Source organism: Peromyscus californicus, unplaced genomic scaffold, assembly GCF_007827085.1.
Source record: "Peromyscus californicus insignis strain IS unplaced genomic scaffold, ASM782708v3 Scaffold_7__1_contigs__length_154581171, whole genome shotgun sequence".
In the NCBI taxonomy this organism is placed as follows: domain Eukaryota; kingdom Metazoa; phylum Chordata; class Mammalia; order Rodentia; family Cricetidae; genus Peromyscus; species Peromyscus californicus.
The window spans coordinates 4,180,341-4,205,927 of NW_026294595.1; the positions used below are offsets into that span (position 1 = coordinate 4,180,341).

Here is a 25,587-nt window from a genome sequence, read left to right on the forward strand (position 1 = left end):
GCCTCCGTGTCCTTTCTTTGTGTGTGTGTGTGTTCACATGTGCACGAGAGCATGTGTGCAGATGCATGTGTATGTGTTTATACATGTGGAAGCCTGCAGCTGACACAAGTACCCTCCTCCATCACTCTCCTCTCTGTTTATTGAGGCAGAGTCTCTCCCTGAACCCAGAACTTATTGACCAGCTTATCTTACTACCCAGCTCGCACCAAGGGATCCTGTTTAGACCTGAGTGCTAGGATCCCTGGCAGCTGCACCCACATTTGCGTGACCTCTGGGTTTGAACTCTGGTCCTCAGCCTTGTGCTTCAGCACTCGAGCCTCAGCATCTTCCGTGGAGATGAATATCCCTGTTTGGCCGCTGTGTTTGAGAATTAAAGAAGTTTAGTCAATGCGAAACACCCCGCACACAGTAGGAACACATGGGCTAATTTTCCTCTTTTTCAATGTAATTTTTGCTCCAGCTCCAAACTGCATCCTGGAGCACAGATTCCATTTCTGGTTGTTGTTGTTGTTTTAATTGTTGCTGTTGCCGTGTAATTTCAGATTTTATCCAAGGGCAAAATTGTACAGTATGGCACAAAAGAGAAGCTTCTCCATTCATCTTATCAAAACATAAACATCCCAGTAACACAGAACATGGTCCCTTCAGCCCGACTCCTGGTCTATTACATTGTCACAGGAGAGCAGACGGCAGAACTGGTGGCTGACTCGGTCTGGATAAACATTGAAGAGAAGTGTGGTAATCAGCTCCAGGTGAGACACGCGGCCTCCACGTCGCGGCCTCCACGCCGCGACCTCCACGCCGCGGCCTCCACGCCGCAGCCTCCACGCCGCAGCCTCCACGCTGCAGCATGATCCTCTTGTGGGCAAAGGAGGTGGGCCAAAGCAGTTGCCTTTGATTGGTTTTATTGGATACAAATGATCTTATTTTTTAGGTTCATCTGTCTCCAGATGCAGACATCTATTCTCCAGGCCAAACTGTGTCCCTGGATATGGTGACCAAAGCAGACTCATGGGTCGCACTAGCAGCAGTGGACAGTGCTGTGTATGGAGTCCAGCAAAGAGCCAAAAGGCCCATGCAAAGAGTTAAGTCCACTTGCGGGGTGACCGTGGGGTGGGGTGGTTTGGTGTGGTACAGAGTGTGGCCACCTGGGGCAGGTTGTGGGGAGGAGTTAAAGGAGCCCCGGGCTGCTTTTCTACACTCAACAGAGTTCTTATAAAGCCATCCTCATATTTGCCCCTAAAGCACAGGTCAGCTATCCTTTTGGCTCCTACAAATATAGATGCAAGAGTCGCATGCAGCTGAGACTACATGAGCAGCCTGGACTAAGGGAGCAGCCAGAACTAAGGGAACAACTGGGACTAAAGGAATAGCCAGGACTAAGGGAGCAGCCGGGACTAAGGGAGCAGCCAGGACTAAGGGAGCAGCCGGGACTAAGGGAGCAGCCTGGACTAAGGGAGCAGCCTGGACTAAGGGAGCAGCCAGGACTAAGGGAGCAGCAGGGACTAAGGGAGCAGCCAGGACTATGGGAGCAGCCAGGACTAAGGGAGCAGCAGGGACTAAGGGAGCAGCCAGGACTAAGGGAGCAGCCGGGACTAAGGGAGCAGCCAGGACTAAGGGAGCAGCAGGGACTAAGGGAGCAGCCAGGACTATGGGAGCAGCCGGGACTAAGGGAGCAGCAGGGACTAAGGGAGCAGCCGGGACTAAGGGAGCAGCCAGGACTAAGGGAGCAGCAGGGACTAAGGGAGCAGCCAGGACTATGGGAGCAGCCAGGACTAAGGGAGCAGCCAGGACTAAGGGAGCAGCCGGGACTAAGGGAGCAGCCAGGACTAAGGGAGCAGCAGGGACTAAGGGAACAGCCAGAACTAAGGGAGCAGCCAGGACTAAGGGAGCAGCCGGGGACTAAGGGAACAGCCAGGACTATGGGAGCAGCCAGAACTAAGGGAGCAGCCGGGACTAAGGGAGCAGCCGGGGACTAAGGGAGCAGCCAGAACTAAGGGAGCAGCCGGGACTAAGGGAGCAGCTTGGAACTAAGGGAGCAGCCAGGACTATGGGAGCAGCCAGAACTAAGGGAGCAGCCGGGACTAAGGGAGCAGCCGGGGACTAAGGGAGCAGCCAGGACTATGGGAGCAGCCAGGACTAAGGGAGCAGCCGGGGACTAAGGGAGCAGCCAGGACTATGGGAGCAGCCGGGACTAAGGGAGCAGCCAGAACTAAGGGAGCAGCCGGGGACTAAGGGAGCAGCCAGGACTAAGGGAGCAGCCGGGACTAAGGGAGCAGCCAGGACTATGGGAGCAGCCGGGACTAAGGGAGCAGCAGGGACTAAGGGAGCAACCGGGACTAAGGGAGCAGCAGGGACTAAGGGAGCAGCCAGGACTAAGGGAGCAGCCGGGACTATGGGAGCAGCAGGGACTAAGGGAGCAGCAGGGACTAAGGGAGCAGCCGGGACTAAGGGAGTAGCCGGGACTATGGGAGCAGCAGGGACTAAGGGAGCAGCAGGGACTAAGGGAGCAGCCGGGACTATGGGAGCAGCCGGGACTAAGGGAGCAGCAGGGACTAAGGGAGCAGCCAGGACTAAGGGAGCAGCAGGGACTAAGGGAGCAGCCAGGACTAAGGGAGCAGCCGGGACTATGGGAGCAGCCAGGACTAAGGGAGCAGCAGGGACTAAGGGAGCAGCAGGGACTAAGGGAGCAGCCGGGACTAAGGGAGCAGCCGGGACTATGGGAGCAGCCGGGACTATGGGAGCAGCCAGGACTAAGGGAGCAGCAGGGACTAAGGGAGCAGCAGGGACTAAGGGAGCAGCAGGGACTAAGGGAGCAGCCGGGACTAAGGGAGCAGCAGGGACTATGGGAGCAGCAGGGACTAAGGGAGCAGCAGGGACTAAGGGAGCAGCCGGGACTAAGGGAGCAGCCGGGACTATGGGAGCAGCAGGGACTATGAGAGCAGCCAGGACTATGGGAGCAGCCGGGACTAAGGGAGCAGCCAGGACTAAGGGAGCAGCAGGGACTAAGGGAGCAGCAGGGACTAAGGGAGCAGCAGGGACTATGAGAGCAGTTGGACTCATCACTTGAGAGTTTGAAGGTGTGGGTCAGTGGATCAGGGAGGTCATCACAGAAGCACAACAGAACTCTGGGAAGAAAGCAGGAAATCGCTGAGTTGTTTGCGTGCTTGTTTGAATTCTCACATAAATCCGCACTGCAGGCGAATTTGGAAATGCCCAGGTTCCACAAGTTCCCATCTAGTTCACCACATTCAGATATTATCTAGGCTTCCGTTTCTTTGGGGAGGCAGAAAGAACCAAGAAACTATGAAGTCAAAAACATTTAGAGAAGAAAGGACATTTCTTGAGTCAAAATTAAAGTCAGAATAAACCACCTAGTGTTTTCCCACTTAGAATCCAGAGTTTTTCCCTAAATCTAGAATCAATGCTGTCTGTTAGTTCATTCCCTCATATTTTCCACTTTGATTTATGTGAGTACACATGTATATATGTATATATACTATGTATATATGTATATATATACTCCATATATATTCATTCTATATAGTATATGCTCTGGGACAATTCCTAAGATTCTCCTCATCAATGCTAGTTGATTAAGTCTTCACTCTTGGTTGATTTTAAATAGGAAGGTTTTTATAAATACACCTGAAGGAATGAGTTGAGAAATGTGGTCCTTGGTCATTAGGGGTGCCCCATGTGTTTCACAGATTTGTTGACATTGCATGATGACTAATTCCTTCACTCCTTTGGAGGAATAAGCTCAGTGTTTTGCCTTTCTGGACAGGTGTTTCAAGCTTTTGATAAGAGTGATCTGGGCTGTGGTGCAGGAGGCGGCCGGAACAATGCAGATGTATTCAATCTAGCCGGACTCACGTTCCTCACCAACGCAAACGCAGATGACTCCCAACACCATGGTAAAACACTCAGCATTTTTAGTACTGAGATGTACCTCCAGCCCTCACTTTTACCTAAGACTGCCGCAAGTCTGCAAGTCTCTTTAAGCCGTTCATCGTGGGCTTGTATCTGGGAAGGAGCAGATGAGCAGACCCCTAGAGCACACCAGCCAGCCTGTCTAGCCAACCAGAGAAGTCCAAGTTCTGTGAGACCCTTTCTCAACAAGTAAGGTGGAAGCTGGAGAGATGGTTCAATGGTTAAGAGCACTGGCTACTTTTTCAGAGGACCTGGGTTCAATTCCCAGCACCCACATGGCAGCTCACAATCATCTGTTACTCCAGCTCCAGGGAACCTGATGTAGCTTGAGTTTTCCTGCCTGACCCACAGTCAGGACAAATCTCTCTCACCTGCCAGTCCCACAGCCTCTCAGACCCGACCAAGTAAACACAGAGACTTATATTGGTTACAAACTGTATGGCCGTGGCAGGCTTCTTGATAACTGTTCTTACAGCTTAAATTAATCCATTTCCATTAATCTATACCTTGCCACGTGGCTTGTGGCTTACGGGTACTTTACATCTTCCTTATCCTGATGGCAGCTGGCAGTGTCTCTCTGACTCAGCCTTCCACTTCCCAGCTTTGTTCTCCTCCTTGTCCCGCCTATACTTCCTGCCTGGCCACGGGCCAATCAGTGATTTATTTATTGACCAATCAGCAACACATTTGACATACAGACCATCCCACAGCACTTCCCCTTTTCTTTTCTTAAAAAGGAAGGTTTTAACCTTTACACATCTCCAAAGTCAGCTTGGTATATTTGGGCCATTTCCATTAATCTATACCTTGCCACGTGGCTTGTGGCTTACCGGTACTTTACAACCTGATGTCCTTTCCTGGTCTCTACAGGCACCAGGCATGCACACAGTACACATACATACATGCAGGCAAAACATACAGAGGTATCAAATGCATATATACATACATACATACATACATACATACATACATACATACATATACATACATATATAAAGGTGGAGAGTAATGGAAGAAAACAGCTGACATTGACCTTTGACCTCCACATGCAGCTTCACACACACCAGCATGCACATGTACACGCTCACATTGTACATACACACACACACAAAAAAAAAAATTAAGGTGTTATCACAGCCCATTAAGAACCAGCTTCCAGGCTGCAGACAGGGCTCAAAGGGAGAGTCCACAGCGCAGCACAAACCAAGACTTTTTATCTGAGGGGGTTAGGGAAACCCCCTCATGAAGTCTCTCTTGATGGTTCATTTCTTTATTCTCTCATCTTGTTCTCATCAAGATGTTCTCTCTTGTTGCTCTGGCTCCCTCATGTCTTTTTACAGCTTATATATCCCAACCAATTTTTTTCAGGTAATATAAGAATTCTCATTATCCAAGAACACATGCCGCCCTCATGGGGCTACAGAGTCAAATTATCTCCCTTAGCCTTAGCTAGTCAGAATATATTTTCACAAACTGAAGTCAGGAATGGGTGCAAGGAATTAATCACTTGCCAGCTAGAAATAATTGGGCTGTCTTTGTATTTACAACCTAGCCAGGCAGTACAGATACGCGTCCTTAAAAATTGGAAACATTTATCTAAAAACCTGTTAGCAAGGCATTTGGTCTAATCTAAAGTTCTTTTGAAGCTTTGTTTCTCCGAATGATGTACAAAAACCTGTGACTTCATAACTCAGCATAAAGACTGAAGGAATTTGAGCCAGCCTGGCTCCTGGACACAAATGTTTTCCTAAATCATAAAGCTGAGCTGTGATCTAAAGCAGGTCCTAAGTGTCTCACAGGCCTCATGGAATAATACGCCTTAGTTATGAAACATATCCCAGTAATATTTTTATTCATCAAAACTCTGTGTCAATTAGACAATACAGCTTTAAGGAGTACCTATCTTCTTGACAATCCACAGATATAAATACCCAGTAGATCGAGATGTATTCATGAGATAGACACACTACAATGCAGGCAGTGGGGGACTCCCCACACCATATACATAGTAGCAGCAAGCATGCAGGGACACAACAGAAGCACAATAAATTCTGGAGTCTGTATTCTCCCAAGCCTTTCTTAAGCGAGACATATCCATCAGAGAGTTTTTCTTCTGGTGGGTTGACACCTGAACTTCAATTGCTACCTGCTGTTCCTCTGACATGGCTACTGGCTACCAGCAAGGTGTTTTGTTGGCTTTCAAGGTAAAATACAACTTCTTTAGTGTAGTACTCAAAGCCTTCCACGATTTCCTCACTGGCCTTTCCAACTCTTTCTCACCCTGCTCTTCCTTGGAGATTGTCTTCTCCTTATAAACCTGTTTTAGCTCAAATAAGAATTAACTCCGGGTGCCATGATGCTATCTGCAAACCCCAGCCACTCAGGAGGCTGAGGCAGGAGTACTAAGTTTGATGCCAGCCTTGTATCAAAAGCAAATAAATCACTTCCTCTGCAGGGTCCCTTCTCTGTACAGAATTAGCCATGTCTTCCTCCATTACTGCAGAGAATTTTATAGAAACTACATCTGTTTATACTCCAGGTGTGAAGACCCTCAGGTTAGACAATCCAATTTACCATTGACTTCTAAAATTCTATGGTCCTGTTACGTTGTAACTATTAAACCACACAATTGCATGCCCTTATACCTATATGTCTTGTCTCACCTCTGGTGCCATGAGCTTTTTGACAGCAGACATCATATGGCAATGACCTTTCTGTGGTTTTAAAATGTTCACAATTCTAGTTGGTACCATGATATTCATCCTCATATTTAAAATAATATAGCTCAAAAAACAAAAAAAAGAAATAGGGGCCAGCAAGGTGGCACAGGGGGTACCAGTGTTTGCAAATCCTAATGACCTGACTTCAGTCTTTGGAACCCACACTGTGGAAGGAGAGAACCAGCTGCTGCAAGTTGTCCTCTGACCTCCACATGCACACTTGCATGTGAGCACACACACACACACACACACACACACACACAAGTAAATAAACATTTAACAAAATTAGAAAAGAAGCCGGGCGGTGGTGGCGCACGCCTTTAATCCCAGCACTCGGGAGGCAGAGGCAGGCGGATCTCTGTGAGTTCGAGGCCAGCCTGGTCTACAGCGTGAGATCCAGGAAAGGCGCAAAGCTACACAGAGAAACCCTGTCTCGAAAAACCAAAAAAAAAAAAAAAAAAAAAATTAGAAAAGAAAAAGGTAATTCAACAAAAATCTAGCTTCTGCTAAATGTAATCAATGGATCCCAAAAGCAGTCATATTCAAAACCAAGATCATAAAACAAACCAGATTACATGATACTAGATCTTTGATGAATCACGTCATATTCAAAGGTATAACACACAGAGCTGAATCTAGTTTTTTTTATTTATTCTTTTCTCATAAAATACATCCTGACTATAGCATCCCCTCTCTCTGCGCCTCACAATTCTCCCTTCCACCTCGCCTCTCCTCCAGATCCACTGTTACTCCATTTTCCTTCAGAAAAGAGCAGGCCTCCCTGTGGTATCACCCAAACACAGCATAGCAAGATGCAACAAGATTAGCCACAAACCCTCATATCAAGGTTGGGCAAGGCAGTCAGTAGGAGGAAAAGGGCCCCAAGAGCAGGCAAAGGAGTCAGAGACACCCCTACTCCCACTGTTAGGAGTCCCACAAGAACACCAAACTACACAATCACACGTGTATGAAGAGGGCCAAGTGCAATACCATTCAAGGAAGCCTAACCTGAATCAGGCTCGTGGTGCAGACTTGTTAAATAAATCACTGGGGGTGTTTCAGATACTTCCATGAAACTTTTTTTGATTTTATGTTCTTTCTCCCATTTTCTATGTCTCTGTCTTTTTCTAAACAGATGAATCATGTGAAGAAATTCTCAGGCCTAAAAGAGACCTGGAGCTCCTACAGCAGACAATACAAGAACAAGGTACTCTTAAGTGTCTTGTGCTCCTGAAACATTATGATCATATTGAAAGGGAAACCTTGTAGAACCTCCCCCAGTTCCAAAAGAATGAGTGAAAAAAGAGGTGTGTGGAGGGCTAGATCACCCTTCAGAAGGTTTAATCCAAACAAAGCTGGTATTTCATTGGCTATAATCTCAGAGACTGTCTGTCTTTATTGCTTGTATCATGACAGCTGGAGACACAGCTCAGTATAGAGTTCACCCAGCATCCACAGGCCCTGGGTTCAATACCCAGTACTTGGAGTAAAAAGAAGGCATTTCTATCTCTAAAAACTAAAAAAGTTGACTTCTATTTGTCACAGTGTTTCCTCTCTACAAACTTCATCTAATAATTAAAATCATGTTCTTTGATTTTATTCTGGCATAGTCCATGACTAACAAGAACCCTATTTTTTAAACATATATTTAACAGTTAATGGCACTTAGAGCAGTGTTTCTCGACCTGTGAGTTGTGACCCCTTCACAGTTACCACCTAAGACTATTGGAGAACACAAATATTTTCATTACAGCTCATAACAGTAGCAAAGCTACAGTTAGGAAGTAGCAATGAAAGTAATTTATGGCTGGGGTCAGCACAGCATGAGGACCTGTGTTAAAGGGTCGCAGCATTAGGAAGGGTGAGAACCACTGACTTAAATGATTATCTTTATAAAGTATAGCTAATGAAAATTATTTAAGCCAGGTGTGGTGGTGCACACCTTTAGTCCCAGCACTCGGGAGGCAGAGACAGGAAGATCTCTGAGTTTGAGGCCAGCCTGGTCTACAGAGTGAGTTCCAGGACAGCCAGGGCTACACAGAGAAACCCTGTCTAAGTCACAGAGAAATTATCTAAGTCAGTGGTTCTCACCCTTCCTAATGCTGCGACCCTTTAACACAGGTCCTCATGTTGTGCTGACCCCAGCCATAAAATTACTTTCATTGCTACTTCCTAACTGTAGCTTTGCTACTGTTATGAGCTGTAATGAAAATATCTGTGTTCTCCAATAGTCTTAGGTGGTAACTGTGAAGGGGTCACAACTCACAGGTCGAGAAACACTGCTCTAAGTGCCATTAACTGTTAAATATATATTTTTAAAAAACTGAAAATTATTTAAAAGGTTATTATGATAATTAACCATCTTTTGGTAATAAAATTTTACTTATTAGTTTTAATAAATTATTTACATGTAAATATGTAAAGAACGTGGACTAGGAAGGGTCATCTAGACAAGTTCATCAATTTTGATGCTTTTTCTATGAGAGTACTTACAAGAAAAGATAATACCCTTAGTGAAGGTCTACAAACTATGTTAGAAAGTGTTAGAAAAAGTAGGATATATGGTTACTGTATAATAACAATAGCCATCTTTAAATATGTCAAAGTCTCTTGGATATTTCATTTGTTTTACTCAAAAGGTGTTTGAAGTCTTTCAAAAGTCAGTATTCAGCTTAGTTGCCAGAAGCCCGTCAACCATACAGCAGAGTCGGAACAGACCACCTGCTGAGGTCACAGTCTCCCTGCTTTTGGAGAAGTTCCAAGGAGAGGCTGGTCAGTCAGCCAGCTGTGACTGCTTTAGTGAGGGGTTATGTGATGTTAAGAAACACATATCCCCTGGGAGTTCTAAATCTGAGATGTTATGATTGTGCATGATAAGGGTTTGGGTCACCATTTCAGCTGCTAAATACAAGCACCGAGTGCCAAGGAAATGTTGTCTTGATGGAGCCCGGCGTAACGACCGTGAAACCTGTGCACAGCGAGTTGCCCGGGTCACTGTAGGCCCAAACTGTGTCAGGGCCTTCAACGAGTGTTGTACCATCGCAAACAAGATCCGACAAGAAGGCTTCCATAAACCTATGCCGTTGGGGAGGATGCGTAAGTATGAGTTTTTCTGCCAGAATCCTATCTGATATGGGGGGTTTTGTGTAAATTAATGCTGCTAATGAAGACAGCTTAGCTGCTTTGGAAAAATCGAAAGTAGGAAGGATGACTCAAAACACTTCTATTATTCCTGAGGATTTAGAGTGGTATGTTCCCAGTCAAGCCTTGTTGTTTGTTTTTTCTTTTTGGGGGCCCGCCAACCAGCTCCCAAATAAATCACACATGGAGGCTTATTCTTAATTATAAATGCCTGGCCTTTAGCTTGGCTTGTTTCTAGCCAGCTTTTCTTAACTTTAAATTATCCCATCTACCTTTTGCCTCTGGGCTTTTACCTTTCTCTGTTTCTATATACCTTTTCTTTCCTTCTTACTCCATGTCTGGCTGGGTGGCTGGGTGGCTGGGTGGCTGGGTGGCTGGGTGGCTGACCCCTGCAGTCCTCCTTAGCTTGGCTTGTTTCTAGCCAGCGTTTCTTAACTTTAAATTATCCCATCTACCTTTTGCCTCTGGGCTTTTACCTTTCTCTGTTTCTGTATACCTTTTCTTTCCTTCTTATTCCATGTCTGACTGGGTGGCTGGGTGGCTGGGTGGCTGGGTGGCTGGGTGGCTGGGTGGCTGGGTGGCTGGGTGGCTGGGTGGCTGACCCCTGCAGTCCTCCTCCTTCCCTCACTCCTAGATCTCTCTTCTCCCAGATTTCTCCTCTTTATCCTCTCTGCCAGCCCCACCCATCCTTTCTCCTGCCTTGCTATTGGCCATTCAGTTCTTTATTAGACCATCAGGTGTTTCAGACAGGCACAGCAACACAGCTTCACAGTTAAACAAATGTAGCATAAACAAAAGTAACACAGCTTAAAACAATATTCCCCAACAAAGCCTGGGTCCTGATCTGGTATAAATTTAAAGCCCACTCATTCCCAAAGCTTGAGTGATGATTTACCCCGTGCACCTTAAGCAGGAGCCTTAGATTGGATAACCCCAATATACCCTTGAATACTAAGATTCTATGGTTCTGGTATATTATGACCATTGAAAATGAAGTTTGTGTTTACACTCACCAAATATAGCAAAAGACTTCTAAACTGAATAAAACGCTGTTTTGGAAGCCTTATTTCAGTTTCAACCAATCATGTATTTTAGAATTTGTAAAACTTTCTATGTTTTCAGAACTTTTAAGATCTTCATTTATGTGTCATCTTTAGGAAAAGAAAGAAACAAAAGCAAAGTGGCATCTCCCCTTTCTAGTCAGCTTTTGCTTAGCTGTGTATCTTGAGTGTTGTCTGTCTCCATTGATACATCCTACAGACATAAGTGACATTGCAATAAAACAATCCATGCCATTTGGGATGATTTTACCATAACCATGGTATTATTCACTCATTCAAGCACTGTTCTGACTAACCATCTAGTGCACACGTTTTTTCGCTGCCCAGTTTTTCAGCTGGTATCTTCCCGTTGGCTTCAGTTGCATGGTACCCACTTTCTACAACCCCACAGCCCCCAAAGTCCCAGCTGTGCAGCCACCAGTCTTCAAGGCCACCAGGCTGCAGGGCTCCTCTGCCTGCCCTGACTTATGAATGGCCTCCAGGTAGGGAACTGGAGAGAACAGAGCTAGCTCCTCTCAGGGACCCCAGGCCCGTGCTGCTTATGCAGATGGCTGGGAACTGTTGTTTCTGATATTGTATCTGGTTTTCTAAGTTTCTGAGTCTTGGTGGTAAATCCACAGTCTCCTATTAATGCATCTTGGGTGGAAGCAGACATTCCATTCATTTTATTAAGGGAAATACAAATTACCAATTAAGTCAGAGATCGCAGAAAGCTTCCATGTTTTCTGATATAAACCTAATTGCCAAAATCACCAAATTGCAAATAACTCTCTAGGTTTGCTGATGTTTTGTGCAATCTCAGAAAGACCAATCCTCAGCTGTTTCTTCACTGTTCTGCATTCTACAGTTTTAAAGTCGTTTGAAATCATTAAAGACAGTGCCTTACTGACTTTTAGAAAACAACTAAGTCATAGATGGACGGTTTTAGTTAAAACTTCACCTGTAAGCAGAATTTATATTGGTTTCTATAACTAAATATATTTTCCCCTAGACATAAAGACCCTGTTACCAGTAATGAAAGCAGATATTCGAAGCTACTTTCCAGAGAGCTGGCTGTGGGAAGTTCATCATGTTCCCAAAAGGTATCTTGGAAGATACATGGAAGAAGATGTGGAAAATTAAATATTACTGCCCCAAATCTGGACACTATTATTTTCCTTTTAATTAAGAAAATGCCACTATTAGGTTAAATTTTGTTTTGTTTTCTCATTTTGTTTAGGGTACTTTTGTCTGAGAATTGAGTCCAGGGCAACATCAACTATCAGTAAAGAGAGGTGCTACTCTATTTAGTTTATCTTTAATATGCATTTACTGCCCATGTGCTATATGCCGTACTGGGCAACTATTTTCAACATAAAAGTACCTGTGTATAAAACAAACTGATGAAACAAAAATGGAGTTGTATTTTGTTAAACTCTTTATTAGAGTTTTAATTTTAACGAGAAGTCTCCCTGTAGCAGGGATTGGAGACAATGATGAAAACCCTGAGCCCCACCTCATTGCTGCCAGGCCGCTGCCGCTGGCTTTGCACTGGTGCCTAGCCCCCGGGGCACTGCGCATCTGCTCCTCCTTCCCCTGCACAGCCTTCTTGTGCACGGTTGTCCAGTGTTCCACCCTACATTGCTCCTCGTTCAGTACTTCTGGTAAAATACCCCACACCAGAACATGACTGGATCGATTACTAGTCCCAATTACCCCTGTTGCAGGGATCACGTGATATTTCAGTAGCCTGTCTCCTTACCCATCTCCGTCTTTAAAAAGTCAATACCTCCAAAGCAAAACGTGATTCCAGATCTCTATGTTATATCCAGGACCTGATGTAGAGACATAAATATGAATGTGCTGACTGGACCCTTTGAATGCCATCTTGGTACAGTGGTTAAACTGACGTGGAACTCATGTCTAATATCTATATAACTGACTTCCACTGGACTGTAAACCGGTGGACAGCAGGACCATAGCTTACAAACACTGTGTACTTGGTACTTGGTATCATACCTAATGAAGAACCAGTAGGCCATAGCTACAATAAATACACAAGCTTACTCATTGCCGGTAGGTTTAGTACACTGATTGGTTACAAGCGGTGTCACATGTTAACAGGGGAATGTGTTTTTCTCTGTACTATGTGCTCTGACAGGGCAATATTGCAAAGGTGTTCTCCCTCCCGTCTTCACTCCACAGGCGCAATGTCTGCAAACCTGAGATGGGTGGGGTAGATGCTGAACATAACTATCTGGATTAGTTTTTCCCTAATAGCTGGTGTGACGCTGTCAACTCTAATGTTTCGCTGTAGTTGAATATTGTATGTGTTTCTCTTCCTGGCAAACACAACCTAAGCAAGGAGGGGCTCATCATGGCTCACAGTTCTGGTTTTCGGTCCATTGCTGTGGGGGAATGAGCTCGTGGGGCACGAGCTTGAGGCATCGATGGTTAGGAAGCAAGCTTCTCCTCCTTGTGCAATCCAGGACCCAAGCCTAGGGAATGGCACTGCCCTTCTTCTGTTGGTTTTATTTGTTTGTTTGGTTGGTTGGTTGGTTGGTTGGTTGGTTGGTTGGTTTTTGGTTTGCTAAGACAGGGTTTCTCTGTGTAGCCCTGGCTGTCCTGGAACTCGCTCTGTAGACCAGACTGGCCTTGAACTCACAGAGATCTGCCTGCCTCTGCCGCCTGAGTGCTGGGATTGAAGGCATGTGCCACCACTGCCTGGAGGCCCTGCCCACTTTTAGGGTGGATCTTCACTCCTCAGTTAACCCAATCAAGAAAATGGCTCACAGGCATAGGTAGAGGCTAGCCTAATCAAGACAGTCCTTCCTGGGTACACCCAGAGGCTTGTTTTCTGCATGAGTTTAGATCTTGTCAAGTTGGTGATATTAACCATCACAAATATCAATGTTTGAACTTCCAGAAGCCAGATGCAGGTTGTGCTGCCTGACTCACTTACTACCTGGGAGGTCCAAGGCATTGGCATTTCAGACAGCGGTAAGAAACCCTGAGTCACATGTTCATCTTGGGAGGGATTGCTAGCCAAGACATAATTCTTTGTTATTGTAAATTTCATTTGTCCAGGATGTAAGAGGCAAATTTTTAATTTTCTTCTCAAAAGACTTCAATGTACCTACACCTTTGAAGCTATTGAATTTCTTCTGCTCTTCTACGAGCTGCCAGTTATAGTTCTGGATCAAACACCTCCATTCCTTCACTTTTGACAGCAAGTGGGAGCTTGAGGAGACTTAGAAATAAATCTATGTCCTCTCTCTTCGGCTGATGTCCCTTGGAAGTGACTTAACACAGATGCTGTATAAACAACTATGCGATTATTTTCATTTGTTTAGTAATTTTGTTTTTACAAAGTCTTAGTCTCCACAATCAAAACTTTGTAGTCATTCAATGAATTCAACAATAAATATCTAAAAAGATTTGGTACTCTAGTTAACGCACATTCTCGTATTTTAAACAGAATTAAATATTTGGCAAACAAATGAAATATTATTTTTAAAGAAAGAGAATGTGACACATTTTAGTACCAATAAAGTATGATAAGAATTCCCTAATATGAGCATGCCTTGCCTTCCCTTTGGACTGAAGGTATATGTGTTGCTGATATACTCAAGGCAAAAGTGTTCAAAGATATCTTTCTGGAAATGAACATACCATATTCTGTTGTTCGAGGGGAACAGATCCAATTGAAAGGAACCGTGTACAATTACAGGACTTCAGGGACAATGGTGAGTAGTGCTTTATGGTATGTTAGAATAAAAGAGAGAAAAGAAATATTCTCTAGTTGTCTGAGAATGTCATTAAAATACCCCCCAACACACACACACACACACACACACACACACACACACACACACACACACACACACACACACAACTCCAATAAGCAAGCACATGCATTGAGTGTTGTCCTAGAAGTCACTTTGGTATGTGGAGGGGTACAGAAGGGAGGAAGGGATAGAACAAGGTCATGTGGTGCCAGTCTGAAGAACAAAGCACAGAACGTGGCTAAGGTACTGTGAATTTCAGAGAAACGGGAGTTCACATGTGCATCACCTGAGTGCCTCAGTCATCGTATCCTGTGCTTCATTTTTGCTATCCCTGCTCATCTTCTCTTTGTCTATCTTGTCGTCCTCTCTGAAATCTTGTTTTCAACACCTCACCCTCCAGCCATAGCCTCCTTGCCATTTTGCTAACTACTTATTGCCAATACTCCGTAGCAAGTCTGAACCCCATAGGAACCCCCAATCCACTGATTGACTAAAACCTTTTCTATTATCCTCCAGACCGCTGATGTCTTTACTCTCCTCTCTGTACAAGCTACTCATGAATATATAACCACACTGTCTAAAAGTACGTCAACTCTCATGAACCTCCCTCACTCGGGATCAAACGGTGAAAAACTCCGACCATGGGGAACCTTCCCATTTGTCGATTCTGTGTGGTGCACCTCTACAGCTAACCACACTGTGGGCTGGTAGGTTTCGTCACAATCACAAGACATTAGAGGGGACCCAACATTGTCCACAAATCTAACTATGTTTTCAAATTTCTAATTTTATTCTCAGGACTGAGTATTTCAGTGGTCCCTCACCCAAATTTTGTACATTCTCTCTAACATTTTTAAAGAAACTATGCATTCCATTGGCACACTTTCAAACTGGCATATAAAATTTTTCATCTAAGTTTTTAAAAGATGCCAATCTATAACTTTTTAAATAGTTTTAAATATTTAAAAATTACATCAGTAGTTGAAATAAGACTGTTACATCATTTAAATGTGTATAGTGGAACCTAAATAGCAAAGTAATCTATTTTTAAATAATCAAATAAGTTCTTATATCATTTCTTTTTCTCTTTTAATTAACTCAGTTTTATTCTACTCACTTAGACTTTATGCTTTTGCTTGAATTTCTTTCTCTTGGTCTTTCTGTTATATTTTGATGCAAATGTATTTATAAACAACAAAAATCTTTTCGCTCTCCTCATTTTAAGATTCTAAGAAGAAACTAATTTAGTATTAAGCTATCATTACAAATACTACTAGTATATAATGGATAAAAAAGCATGTTACAAATTTTTACAAATAAAACAGTATGTTACAAATTTTTAAAGTTACTAAGAGGGGTGGGGTGGAGAAATGACTCAATGTGGACTACTCCTCCAGGAGACTGATTCCACGTCCAGAAACCAAGTGGGGTGGGTCACAGCACCTGAGACTCCAGCTCTCTGGACTCTGCAGGCATCTGCATTCAACTGTGTACACACACACACACACACACACACACACACACACACACATACGCACAGATACACATAATCAAAGCTAAAATAAACCTTTAAAAATAGAATTGTATTAAGAAAAGAAAATGCTTTCTGTTAGTCTACTAACTACGGCTATCTGTTCCTAGAAATAACAATGGGCTCAGCATAAATTCCATTCTAAATAAATTACAATCATTTTTATAAATAAAAAATTTGAGAAAATAAAAATATTGTCAACTTTATTATCCTTATATTAACGTATTTTATTGAATCATTTTTACTTTAAACACTGGAGTTTGTGTTCAGATTATTTGTTTTAGATGATTGCCCTATATCCTATATGACCAATCCTAGTTTACACCGTCACAGCACAGACAACCAGAGTCATTGTGATACACGGTGACACAATTGAAATCTGAAGGTTATGATATTACCAGTTGTATATAACCTTTAACTTACCAATACTTCCATTATATCAAACAAGTGCATCATGATAGTTCAGGGCTAACACTTACTAATTCCCTTTCCTTTTAAGTGTAATTAATTGTCCTGTGCCCTGATGGCTAGTAATTTTGGATCTAATCTGAGACCTTGTTAACTGAAGTTATATGAAGATTCTGGGTTTTGTTCTGTTCCTCTGAAGAGTATTTAGGTTTGTTTACATGTTTTAGCAGGCAATTAGATGGATATCATCCCAGACTCTGGAGTCCCTGTTCAGTTCTTTTGGCCTAGCTGGGATCCTTAGAATCTGTACTATGTGTAGGTCAAGGCTCAGCAGGGTTTGAGTAAAGAACATACACAGATCTCAAGTGTCTTCACTTCTCAGCTGTGGTGACTTCCTCACGCTCTGTCCTCTGGTTCCCTGAGCCAGCAAGGTGGAAGGTCTCTACTGGGGATTTAGACTCAACTCAAAACACTAATGGAACTCACCCTCAGTTAGAGAGAGAGAGAGAGAGAGAGAGAGAGAGACCTCCATCCTGGTGCCATTCCCTTCTTCCAAGTGACCCTTTCCCTTCAGGCTGTCATTTGCTTAAATGTGTTGTCTGGAGTTCATGTTTGGTCTTAGCCTCATGGCAATCACGGAAATCAGAATTACTGCTGCAGGTAGCTCTTTACCCATATTGCCCCATCAGGTTCAAAAGTTCTTTCCTAATTCCAACTTACTGCAAGGGCTTATTGTAGTTATTGTTTGCATTAGGGCTTTTTGTTTGGTTTAGTTTGGCTGTTTTGTTCAGAGATAGAGTCTCTGAAGCATGATCCAAATTAGTCTTATTAAATAAAAACCCAGAGTCAGATATTAGGGTAAAAGCTGAAAGATCAGAGAAGCAGAACAGCAGCCACTAGAGACTTCTTATCTCTATGAATCCTCAGACCAAATGGGGCCAAGATCCTGTCTCCACCCACCTCATATTCCTGTCTCCATCTTCCAGTGCTGGGGTCAAAGGGGTGAGCCTCCCAAATACTGGGATTAAAGGCTTGTGCCACCACCACCTGGCCTCTATGGTTAACTAGTGTCAGAACACAAACAAAACATCACACAACAGGTCTCACTATGTAGTTCAGGCTAGCCTGGGGCTGTCTGCATAGCCCAGGCTAGCCTCAAAGTTAGGGTCTTCTGGGCCAGCCTCTCCAGTGCTGGCATCAGAGCCTCGTGGCACCATACCCAGCTGTTGTGGGATTTTACAATGAACTTGTGTTGAATGTTCCCCTGCCCCACATCTGCTATGCTGGAGAATCCTTGACCCATCGTCTCCTCTAGCTCCTCCCCCATCAACCATGGTTGGAACTGTCCCAAAAATGTGCCCAAAGAGCAAAAGGAACTTTACATTTGGGGGAAATTCCACAAAATTAGCTACTGAATATCTGCATTTTCTCCTGTTTATCTGCTTGATTCTGGAATTAATGGATTTTATTCTTTGGGCATAGTTCTTGATTCTACTGGTTCACCAAATTGATGGTGAAAATATATTCACTCTTTGAGCCAGAAATCAATGGATACTGTTACCAGAAAATGAGAGGGCTCACACAATCTGTTTCCATAGCACTGCTCATAACAGGAGAGCCCAAGTTTAAATCCATGTCTTTCTAGAGCGTGTTTTACTGTAGAATAAAACACAAGTGGGCACAAGTGGGAAGATCATAAGATTAGGAATGGAAGATGGGTGTGTATTAGGTAAGCCATTGAATGAGCTGAGGTACAGAGTTTTCTATCATTCCTCACACTGTCGTTTATTATGAGTCAAAGGCTGAGGTAAAGGTAAGACTCCAAACAGCTAAACCCAAGGCTCCCGCCGTCCAAGGCTCCCGCCGTCCAAGGCTCCTGCCGTCCAAGGCTCCTGCTGCCCAAAACAGACTGTGGAGAGGACAAAACAGTAACACCATAGTGGCAGGAACAAAGGATGACAGTAGCTGTGGCATAATAGAGTGAGCAGTGCTCTAAGAAAGATACAACCATTCTAGCACTGAGTTTTCAGTCACCCCGTGACAGTGCTGTGACCCACAGCAGCTTGTGTGTGCCTGAAGGAAACCTGAAATGAGCCTTCTGCCATGCCTTGAAACCAGAGGGGTTAGTCTGACATTGCTAATAAACCAGGGGAGTTTGTGTCCAGACCAGCATAATTTAGGATGTACTTAGAGATTTTTTTTCTTTTTTTGCCTTTTCATCGAATGTGGCTTAAACGATGAGGTGTTCTGATACAGTTCTTCACCTGCTGTGTTTCAGTTCTGTGTTAAAATGTCTACTGTGGAGGGAATCTGTATGTCAGGGGGCTCAGCTGTTAGCCATCAGGCCTCCAGATGTGTGCGCCAGAGGATCGAGGGCTCCTCCAGTCACTTGGTGACCTTCAGCCTGCTTCCTCTGGAAATTGGACTCCACCCTATCAACTTCTCACTCGAGACTTCATTTGGAAGAGAAATCTTAGTGAAAACATTACGGGTAGTGGTAAGGAAAATATGGTTCTTTTAAATTTTCTTTGTTTCTGGGGGAAATGCCATCAACAATTTGTGTCAATAATTATGTTTGGGGTCAGAGCAAGTGAAAGAAATGATGATGTAATCAGAACACAGTAAAAGTTCAGGAATCTGACAGAAACTCTCCCACATTTTTGGTGTTATTCTTGTAATTTATACATTAATCTGAAATTAGGTTTAAAGTTATTGAATAGAAGAATAACACCTGCTTACTGTAGAAAATAAGAATAGCAAAAATCTACCAAGAAAAATAACCAGTAAACCCACAAGCCCAGAGATTCCCAAGTTTTGCTATTTGATGCACACCTTCTGGGTCACCCCTGTCACCCCACTAATTCAGAAAGTGTATCTTGAAACCCATGTGCAAGATGTCAGGCTAGATACCAAATATAAAGCAGTAATAGACAGTGCACATGCATCAAAGACCCCACAGGGTAGTGATTTCCCACTTTACAAATGAATTTGCAGGTCAAACCATAGAAGCAATCCCTGCCACCTGCTGAGTGTTCTCCTGCCATTAAGATTCTACAATTCTGTTTTGCTAATTTAGAATGAAACACTGTTCTTGTTAAGTGTCATGCTAGCTAACAACCTCTCAGGCCTTCCAAAGCCTTCATTCTTTGGGTTCTGTTTTGCTCTATGCCATTAACTTCAGCAAACGTGTATTCAGCGGGCACGGTGACTTATGTCTGTAATCCCAACTACTCCAGAGGCAAGTCTGAGATCACCATGGACAACTTAGTGAGTCCTTGTTGAAAAGAAAAGCTGATTTCTTTTGTGCCATCTTGAGTATCTCTGTTTCACGCTTAGAGCTGGAGCAGACTTCTTGGTTTTTCAGTCCTGGCTCCAAGCTTCCTAACAGCATTACTTGGGATAAGTTACTGATCTTTTCATCGGATTCCTTATCTGTCACTGGGAGCAGTGATAGCACCTTCCTCATAGAGGTTTGTAGAGACTTAATGAGTTAACATACACAAAGTGTTTAGACAAATTACCCGACCTATAAGAGCATCCATTAAAGTGTTCACTCTGATCAATATTCAACAGCCAGAATCTTTTCATTGCCTGCATGCATGTAAGTATTTATATTGAGTTTGCCTTTTCAGAAAATTTTTTTTTTTAATTGGCAAAGTGGTCTGGAGAAACTTGATCCAAGGAATTCAGGTCTTAGAAATACAATCATGCTCTTAACGAAATGTTTTCTTCTTTCACTTTAGCCAGAAGGGGTCAAAAGAGAAAATTATGCTGGTGTTACGCTGGACCCTAAAGGAATTTATGGTAGGAAAAAATGTTTTGATTTTTATGTGTTGTATTTCAGAAGTAGAAACTAAAGTGTAATTTTAATGTAACTTAAAATGCCACTTTTCAGAGTGCTCAGTGTGCAGAATCAGCAACGTCCACTTGTTACAGCAGTGCCCTCTCTGGCTGTGACCCCTGTGGCTGGGGCCCAGCTGACCTCTTAACTACACTCACTGAGCATTACAACACAAACACATTGCAACAGTGTATCAGGCTTTTTCTTTTTGGGCCACCAACCAGCTCCCAAATCATGACATGGAGATTTATTGATATGTATGACTGCTCGGCCTTAGCTTAGACTCGTTTCTTCCTAGCTCACTTAACCTGTTTCTCTTCTACCTTTGCCTCGGGGCTTTTTACCTTTCTTCTGTCTATCTTACTTTCACTGCTTCTCTGTCTGGCTGGCTGGCGGCTGCCTGGCCTCTGGCCCCGGGCGTGTCCTCCTCTTTCCCCCTTGTTCTCTCTTCCTTCTTCTCTTCTCTCTTCTCCTATTTATTCTCTCTGCCCGAAAGCCCCACCTGTCCCTCTCCTGCCTAGCTACTGACCATTCAGCTTTTTATTAGACCAATCAGGTGCCTTAGGCAGGCAAGGTGAAACAAATGCAACACATCTTTACATAATTAAACAACGCAGCACAAACAAGTGTGACACACCTTTACACAATTAAAGTAACATTCCACAGCATAAACACATGTAACACATCTTTGCCTAGTTAAACTAATATTCCATAACATTTCCCCCTTTTGTCTAAATAAAAAGGGTTTTAACCTTAACATAGTAAGACTATACACAACAAGAACAATTATCAAGCAAGAATTGTATCTACAATATCCAGTCCATTTATATTTGGCAAATTCAGAGAAAATACTCCATTGTTTATCCTACTTTGGTGAGTCCAAAGTTTTGTACCTAATTTACCTTCTATCATAACTAAGGAAAACTATAACTAGCTAGTCTTCAACTTCATCAAAGACCCCAGAAGGATATTATATTACTTGAATAACAGGAAGTGCAGTGCAAGCCACTTCCAAAGCTATAGAAACAACAGAGACATCTGACTGCCTGGAGAGTCACCCAAGGTTCCTCTGCAATGTTGGGGCATCCATCTTCAGCCTACATGTCTAGAATATCTGACAGACTTTTCTATAAAGCAGGAATTTTGAAGGACTGTCCACCGTGTTTTGGTAAAGTTCAACAGTCTTTTCTCTTTGTGTCCCGCATGTCCCGTTTGCACAGCATAATGTCAGCAGTCAAGGCAAGAGCAGTTTCTTTGCCCAGTGGCTAACTTTGACACAATGAAAGCAAACCCTGTATGGAATTTCTTTGATGCCCATCATCTTCTCTGAAGTAAATTGGTGCTGCCAGGAGCATACATGTTTCACTGTCATGAAAAGTCTTAAGTGATTAAACATTTTAATATTAAACATTAAAAATGCCATGTTCTGTAGGTCTTTGAGGTGTTTGAAGACAATCTACATATCTAAATATATCTGTTTAACCTTGAAAACATGCCTAATATGACTACAAGTTTGATTATTATAGATGACTATCTACTAACCTGAATTTAATTATACATTACATTTTTAAATGAGCTACATAAGCACAATACCCCCAAACAATAGTAGAAACATACATACAGTATAACAAAAATAACTTTAAATTTGTATCAATATACCGAAGTCTATACCAGTGTAAAATACTTGAGGTTAATAGTTGTCTTTTATCCTATATTTTTATAGCCCCTCTAACCCACCAAATGACCGAACATCCATAACCCATCAAAATTACCAAAAACCATCCATCCCACCTCTTGGGAATGTGGGGTTTGTGTTCTCTAGATTGTTTTCTTGCTGTGTGCAGGCAAAGGCATCTTCAGGGAACCTGAGAAATTTGAGAAAATGGTCAAATCCTGGGAAAACTAACCATAACATTTGTTGTCCAGTCTCTGTGCAGTGGGAAAGCACAAGGCTTATCTTAAGTCCTGGCTAGAATAGTCTGTGATCCAGCCTTGGATCCTCGAAGCCAGCAGCCTTGAACTGTTCTGCAACAGAGGTACTCTGAGAGGCTGGATCACCTGGGCCACCCATTTTCATTGATGTCTGGTCCCCGTGCTCTGAAAACACACAAACATTTGAAGGTTTTATATATATATATATATATGCATTAACACAAGTATGGACTGTGGGTTGTACACAAGACAGCCAAAGATTTTTTTTATATTTATACACAAGCCAGTCAAAGATGAATTATTTTGGTGATTTTATGTTTGAGCAGGTAAAATATACATCACCTGTCTTGTTTTTCTAGGTTTATTTCTTTATGTCTGTAACAAGAATTTTCAGGGGTCTTCTATGATCAAATCTGATCTCTATTAACTTTGAACGAATCCACACCCTTTTGTGGAAACAAAGGCATAACCTCTTCCCCAAAGTAATACATTTTTTTGAATTCCATTTTAAAGTTAATGCATTCCTAAAGTATTTAGGCTGGTTTAATTCAGCAGTCACTCTTACAATCCCATGTCTTTCAGCAGTTGTCATTCACTCATCAACATTCAAAAAATTCAAAGTTAACACAACACCATACAGGATCCAGACTCCCTGTGTATTTTTCATCTTATATGGCTTATTCTGTTATATTACTTTACTTTTTCTTTAAAGAATTTATTATTTATAAATTATTTTTTCTATGACTGTCTATATCCTTTTCTTTTCTTTCTTAAGCCTATGCACATTTTTAACACACTGTAACCTGCTAGAGATTTTTTCCATCTGGACCTGTCTTTACTGTTATCTCCAGCCCTTTTCTGACCACATGAGCCAAACCTTAAACTGCTAAGCAATAGTTAGGACCTCTGCATGGCTATGGCAGCTGCCTTCACTCCCTTCTTGGGTCCATGAATGCCAAGCCTAAGCCCGTGGCTCCAGTCCAGAGCCACATTGTCTAGGAACTACATTCAAACACCCCAGCTCTAGGAAGTTGGTGCTCTGCACTGTGGCAAGCATTTTTACTTAGCTTAGTGTACCGGCTTCTTCTTTCTTTCTTCCTTTCTGTCTTTCTTTCTTTCTTTCCTTTCCTTTTCTTTTTTTTTCTTCTTCAACTATCTCAGGCCCTATGTGTAAATGTGGGCCCCATGTTCTTTCTTTTTTTCCTTTGGTTTTTCAAGACAGGGTTTCTCTGTGTAGCTTTGGTGCCTGTCCTGGAACTCACTCTGTAGCCAGGCTGGCCTCGAACTCACAGAGATCTGCCTGGCTCTGCCTCCTGAGTACTGGGATTAAAGGTGTGTGCTGCTGCCACCAGCGGGCCCCACATTCTAATGCCAAATGTATCAGGCTTTTTCTTTTTGGCCCACCAACCAGCTCCCAAATCATGACACAAAGACTTACTATTAGTTATGAATGCTCAGCCTTAGCTTAGGCTCATTTCTCGCTAGCTCTTATAAATTAACTTGTTTCTCTCTCCATCTGTGTTTTACCTCTAGGCTTTTTGTCTTTCTTTCCTTCTGTATGTCCTGCTTTCACTGCTCGTGTCTGGCTGGAAGCTGCCTGGCTTCTGGCCCCGGGCATGTCCTTCTCTTTCTCCCTCATTCTCTCCTCCTTTTTCTCCTCTTCTCTTTACTCCTATTTATTCTCTCTCTCTCTGCCCACCAGCCCACCTATCCCTCTCCTGCCTACCTGTTAGCCATTCAGTGTCTTATTAGTTAGGTGAAACAAATGCAACAATCTTTACATAGTTAAACAAATGCAGCACTGTAACTGAGTGTTGCAACTCCAGGGGAAAGGTATCCTGACTGCTTGGGGAGTCAGGCTATACCTTGAGCTTCTAGGACAGCTCTGGCAGCTCTCCAGCAGCAATGGGACAGCTCAGCTCTGGAGGGAAAGGTATTCTGACTCTTCAGGAGTCAGGCTATACCTTGAGTTGGGGTGTGGTGGAGGATGGTAGCAGGATATAGCAAACCTGCTCCTCTCTGGGAGAGCAGCTACAGCTGAGCTTTGCTCAGCCCCCACTTACGGGGGCTCCCCAGCAGAGCTCTGCTTCTTCTCTGGCCCAAGATGTTGCTTCTGTTGTTTCATTCTGCTAAAGGAAAAGCCCTGCAGAAATGTAGCAATCTCCTCTGGCTCATTGAAAAGTTGTTACCTTTTCAGCTTCACCTTGCTCAGTCCCCTAAGGGACGTGTCAGCAAGGTTCTTCTGTTCAGCTCTGACTTCTCAGCCCCCTAAGGGAACATCTCTGCAAGGTTTTTTCTGCTCAGTCCCCTACCGGACATCTTAGCAAGGTTCTTCTCTGTGCCAGCGAATGAAGATCTTCACACCCAAGACTCTTTTGAGAAAGAGATTTATTTGGGAAGGAAGAGTCCAGGAGAGTGGCTGCCTCTACCAGGGTGGGAAAGAACAGCTGAGAACTGAACAGGCAGGTGGTTTATATAGGATTTCTTAGGGGCGGAGTTTCTCCAAGGAGAAGATTTTCTGTCCAGGGATTGGTTATTTTTTCCTGCTCAGGGATTGGTCGGGGCAGAGATGGCCCTGATTTCAGAGCCAAACTGTGTTTCTTTCACTGGCCTTTCTTAGCTTTTTGGCTCTAATTCTAAGGCCAGAGCATATTTCTTTCACTAGCTCTGATTCTAGGTACAAAGTGTGTTTCTTTGGCACTGGTTTCAGAGTCAGGGCATGTTTCTTTGGTTCTGGGTTCAGGGATAAAGTGTTTCTTTCACTGGCTGGGGTCCCAGATCCAGGCTGTGTTTCTTTTGCTGGTTCTGGGCTCCAGGGTCAAGGTGGGTTTCTTTAGCTGGCCCCTTTTTCCTACAAGTACAAACAAACATAACACATCTTCACATTGCTAACAAAGGCAGCAGAAACAGATGTAACACACCCTTACACAGTTAAAGTAGTATTCTGCAACATAAACAAATGTAACACATCTTTGACTAGTTAAAGTAACAGTCCACAACACAACAGGACTCACCCCTAACTGGATACTCTGCTCATCCTCACAATAACACAGTATTTTACCACAGAAGCCTCTGTCCAGAGAACACCCGACAGCTAGCCCTGTTGTAATTATTTTGCAAGCACCCTTTGAAACACCACAGTGAGACAGTCACTTAGAAAATCCTTCTTCACTGCTCTGTGTCTCTTCTTTTCCTTCAGCCGAGAATCTTCTCAAAGCAAGAACTTTTCAAACAAACATTTGCAAACTGACTC

At 43.4% G+C, this 25,587-nt stretch overlaps 1 protein-coding gene across 2 annotated transcripts in view; it reads left to right on the forward strand.

Annotated features, from left to right (window-relative positions):
* LOC128101160 (complement C5) overlaps window positions 1-25,587 on the forward strand; it is a 107,635-nt gene that overhangs the window by 40,875 nt on the left and 41,173 nt on the right. For both annotated transcript variants that reach the window (XM_052724016.1, XM_052724015.1), the window contains exons 13-22: window positions 543-752; window positions 935-1,084; window positions 3,788-3,917; window positions 7,789-7,860; window positions 9,552-9,749; window positions 11,847-11,937; window positions 13,761-13,834; window positions 14,441-14,580; window positions 18,840-19,058; window positions 20,305-20,365. In XM_052724016.1, the coding sequence (XP_052579976.1) occupies window positions 543-752; window positions 935-1,084; window positions 3,788-3,917; window positions 7,789-7,860; window positions 9,552-9,749; window positions 11,847-11,937; window positions 13,761-13,834; window positions 14,441-14,580; window positions 18,840-19,058; window positions 20,305-20,365 (1,345 nt within the window). The remainder of the gene's footprint in view (window positions 1-542; window positions 753-934; window positions 1,085-3,787; window positions 3,918-7,788; window positions 7,861-9,551; window positions 9,750-11,846; window positions 11,938-13,760; window positions 13,835-14,440; window positions 14,581-18,839; window positions 19,059-20,304; window positions 20,366-25,587) is intronic.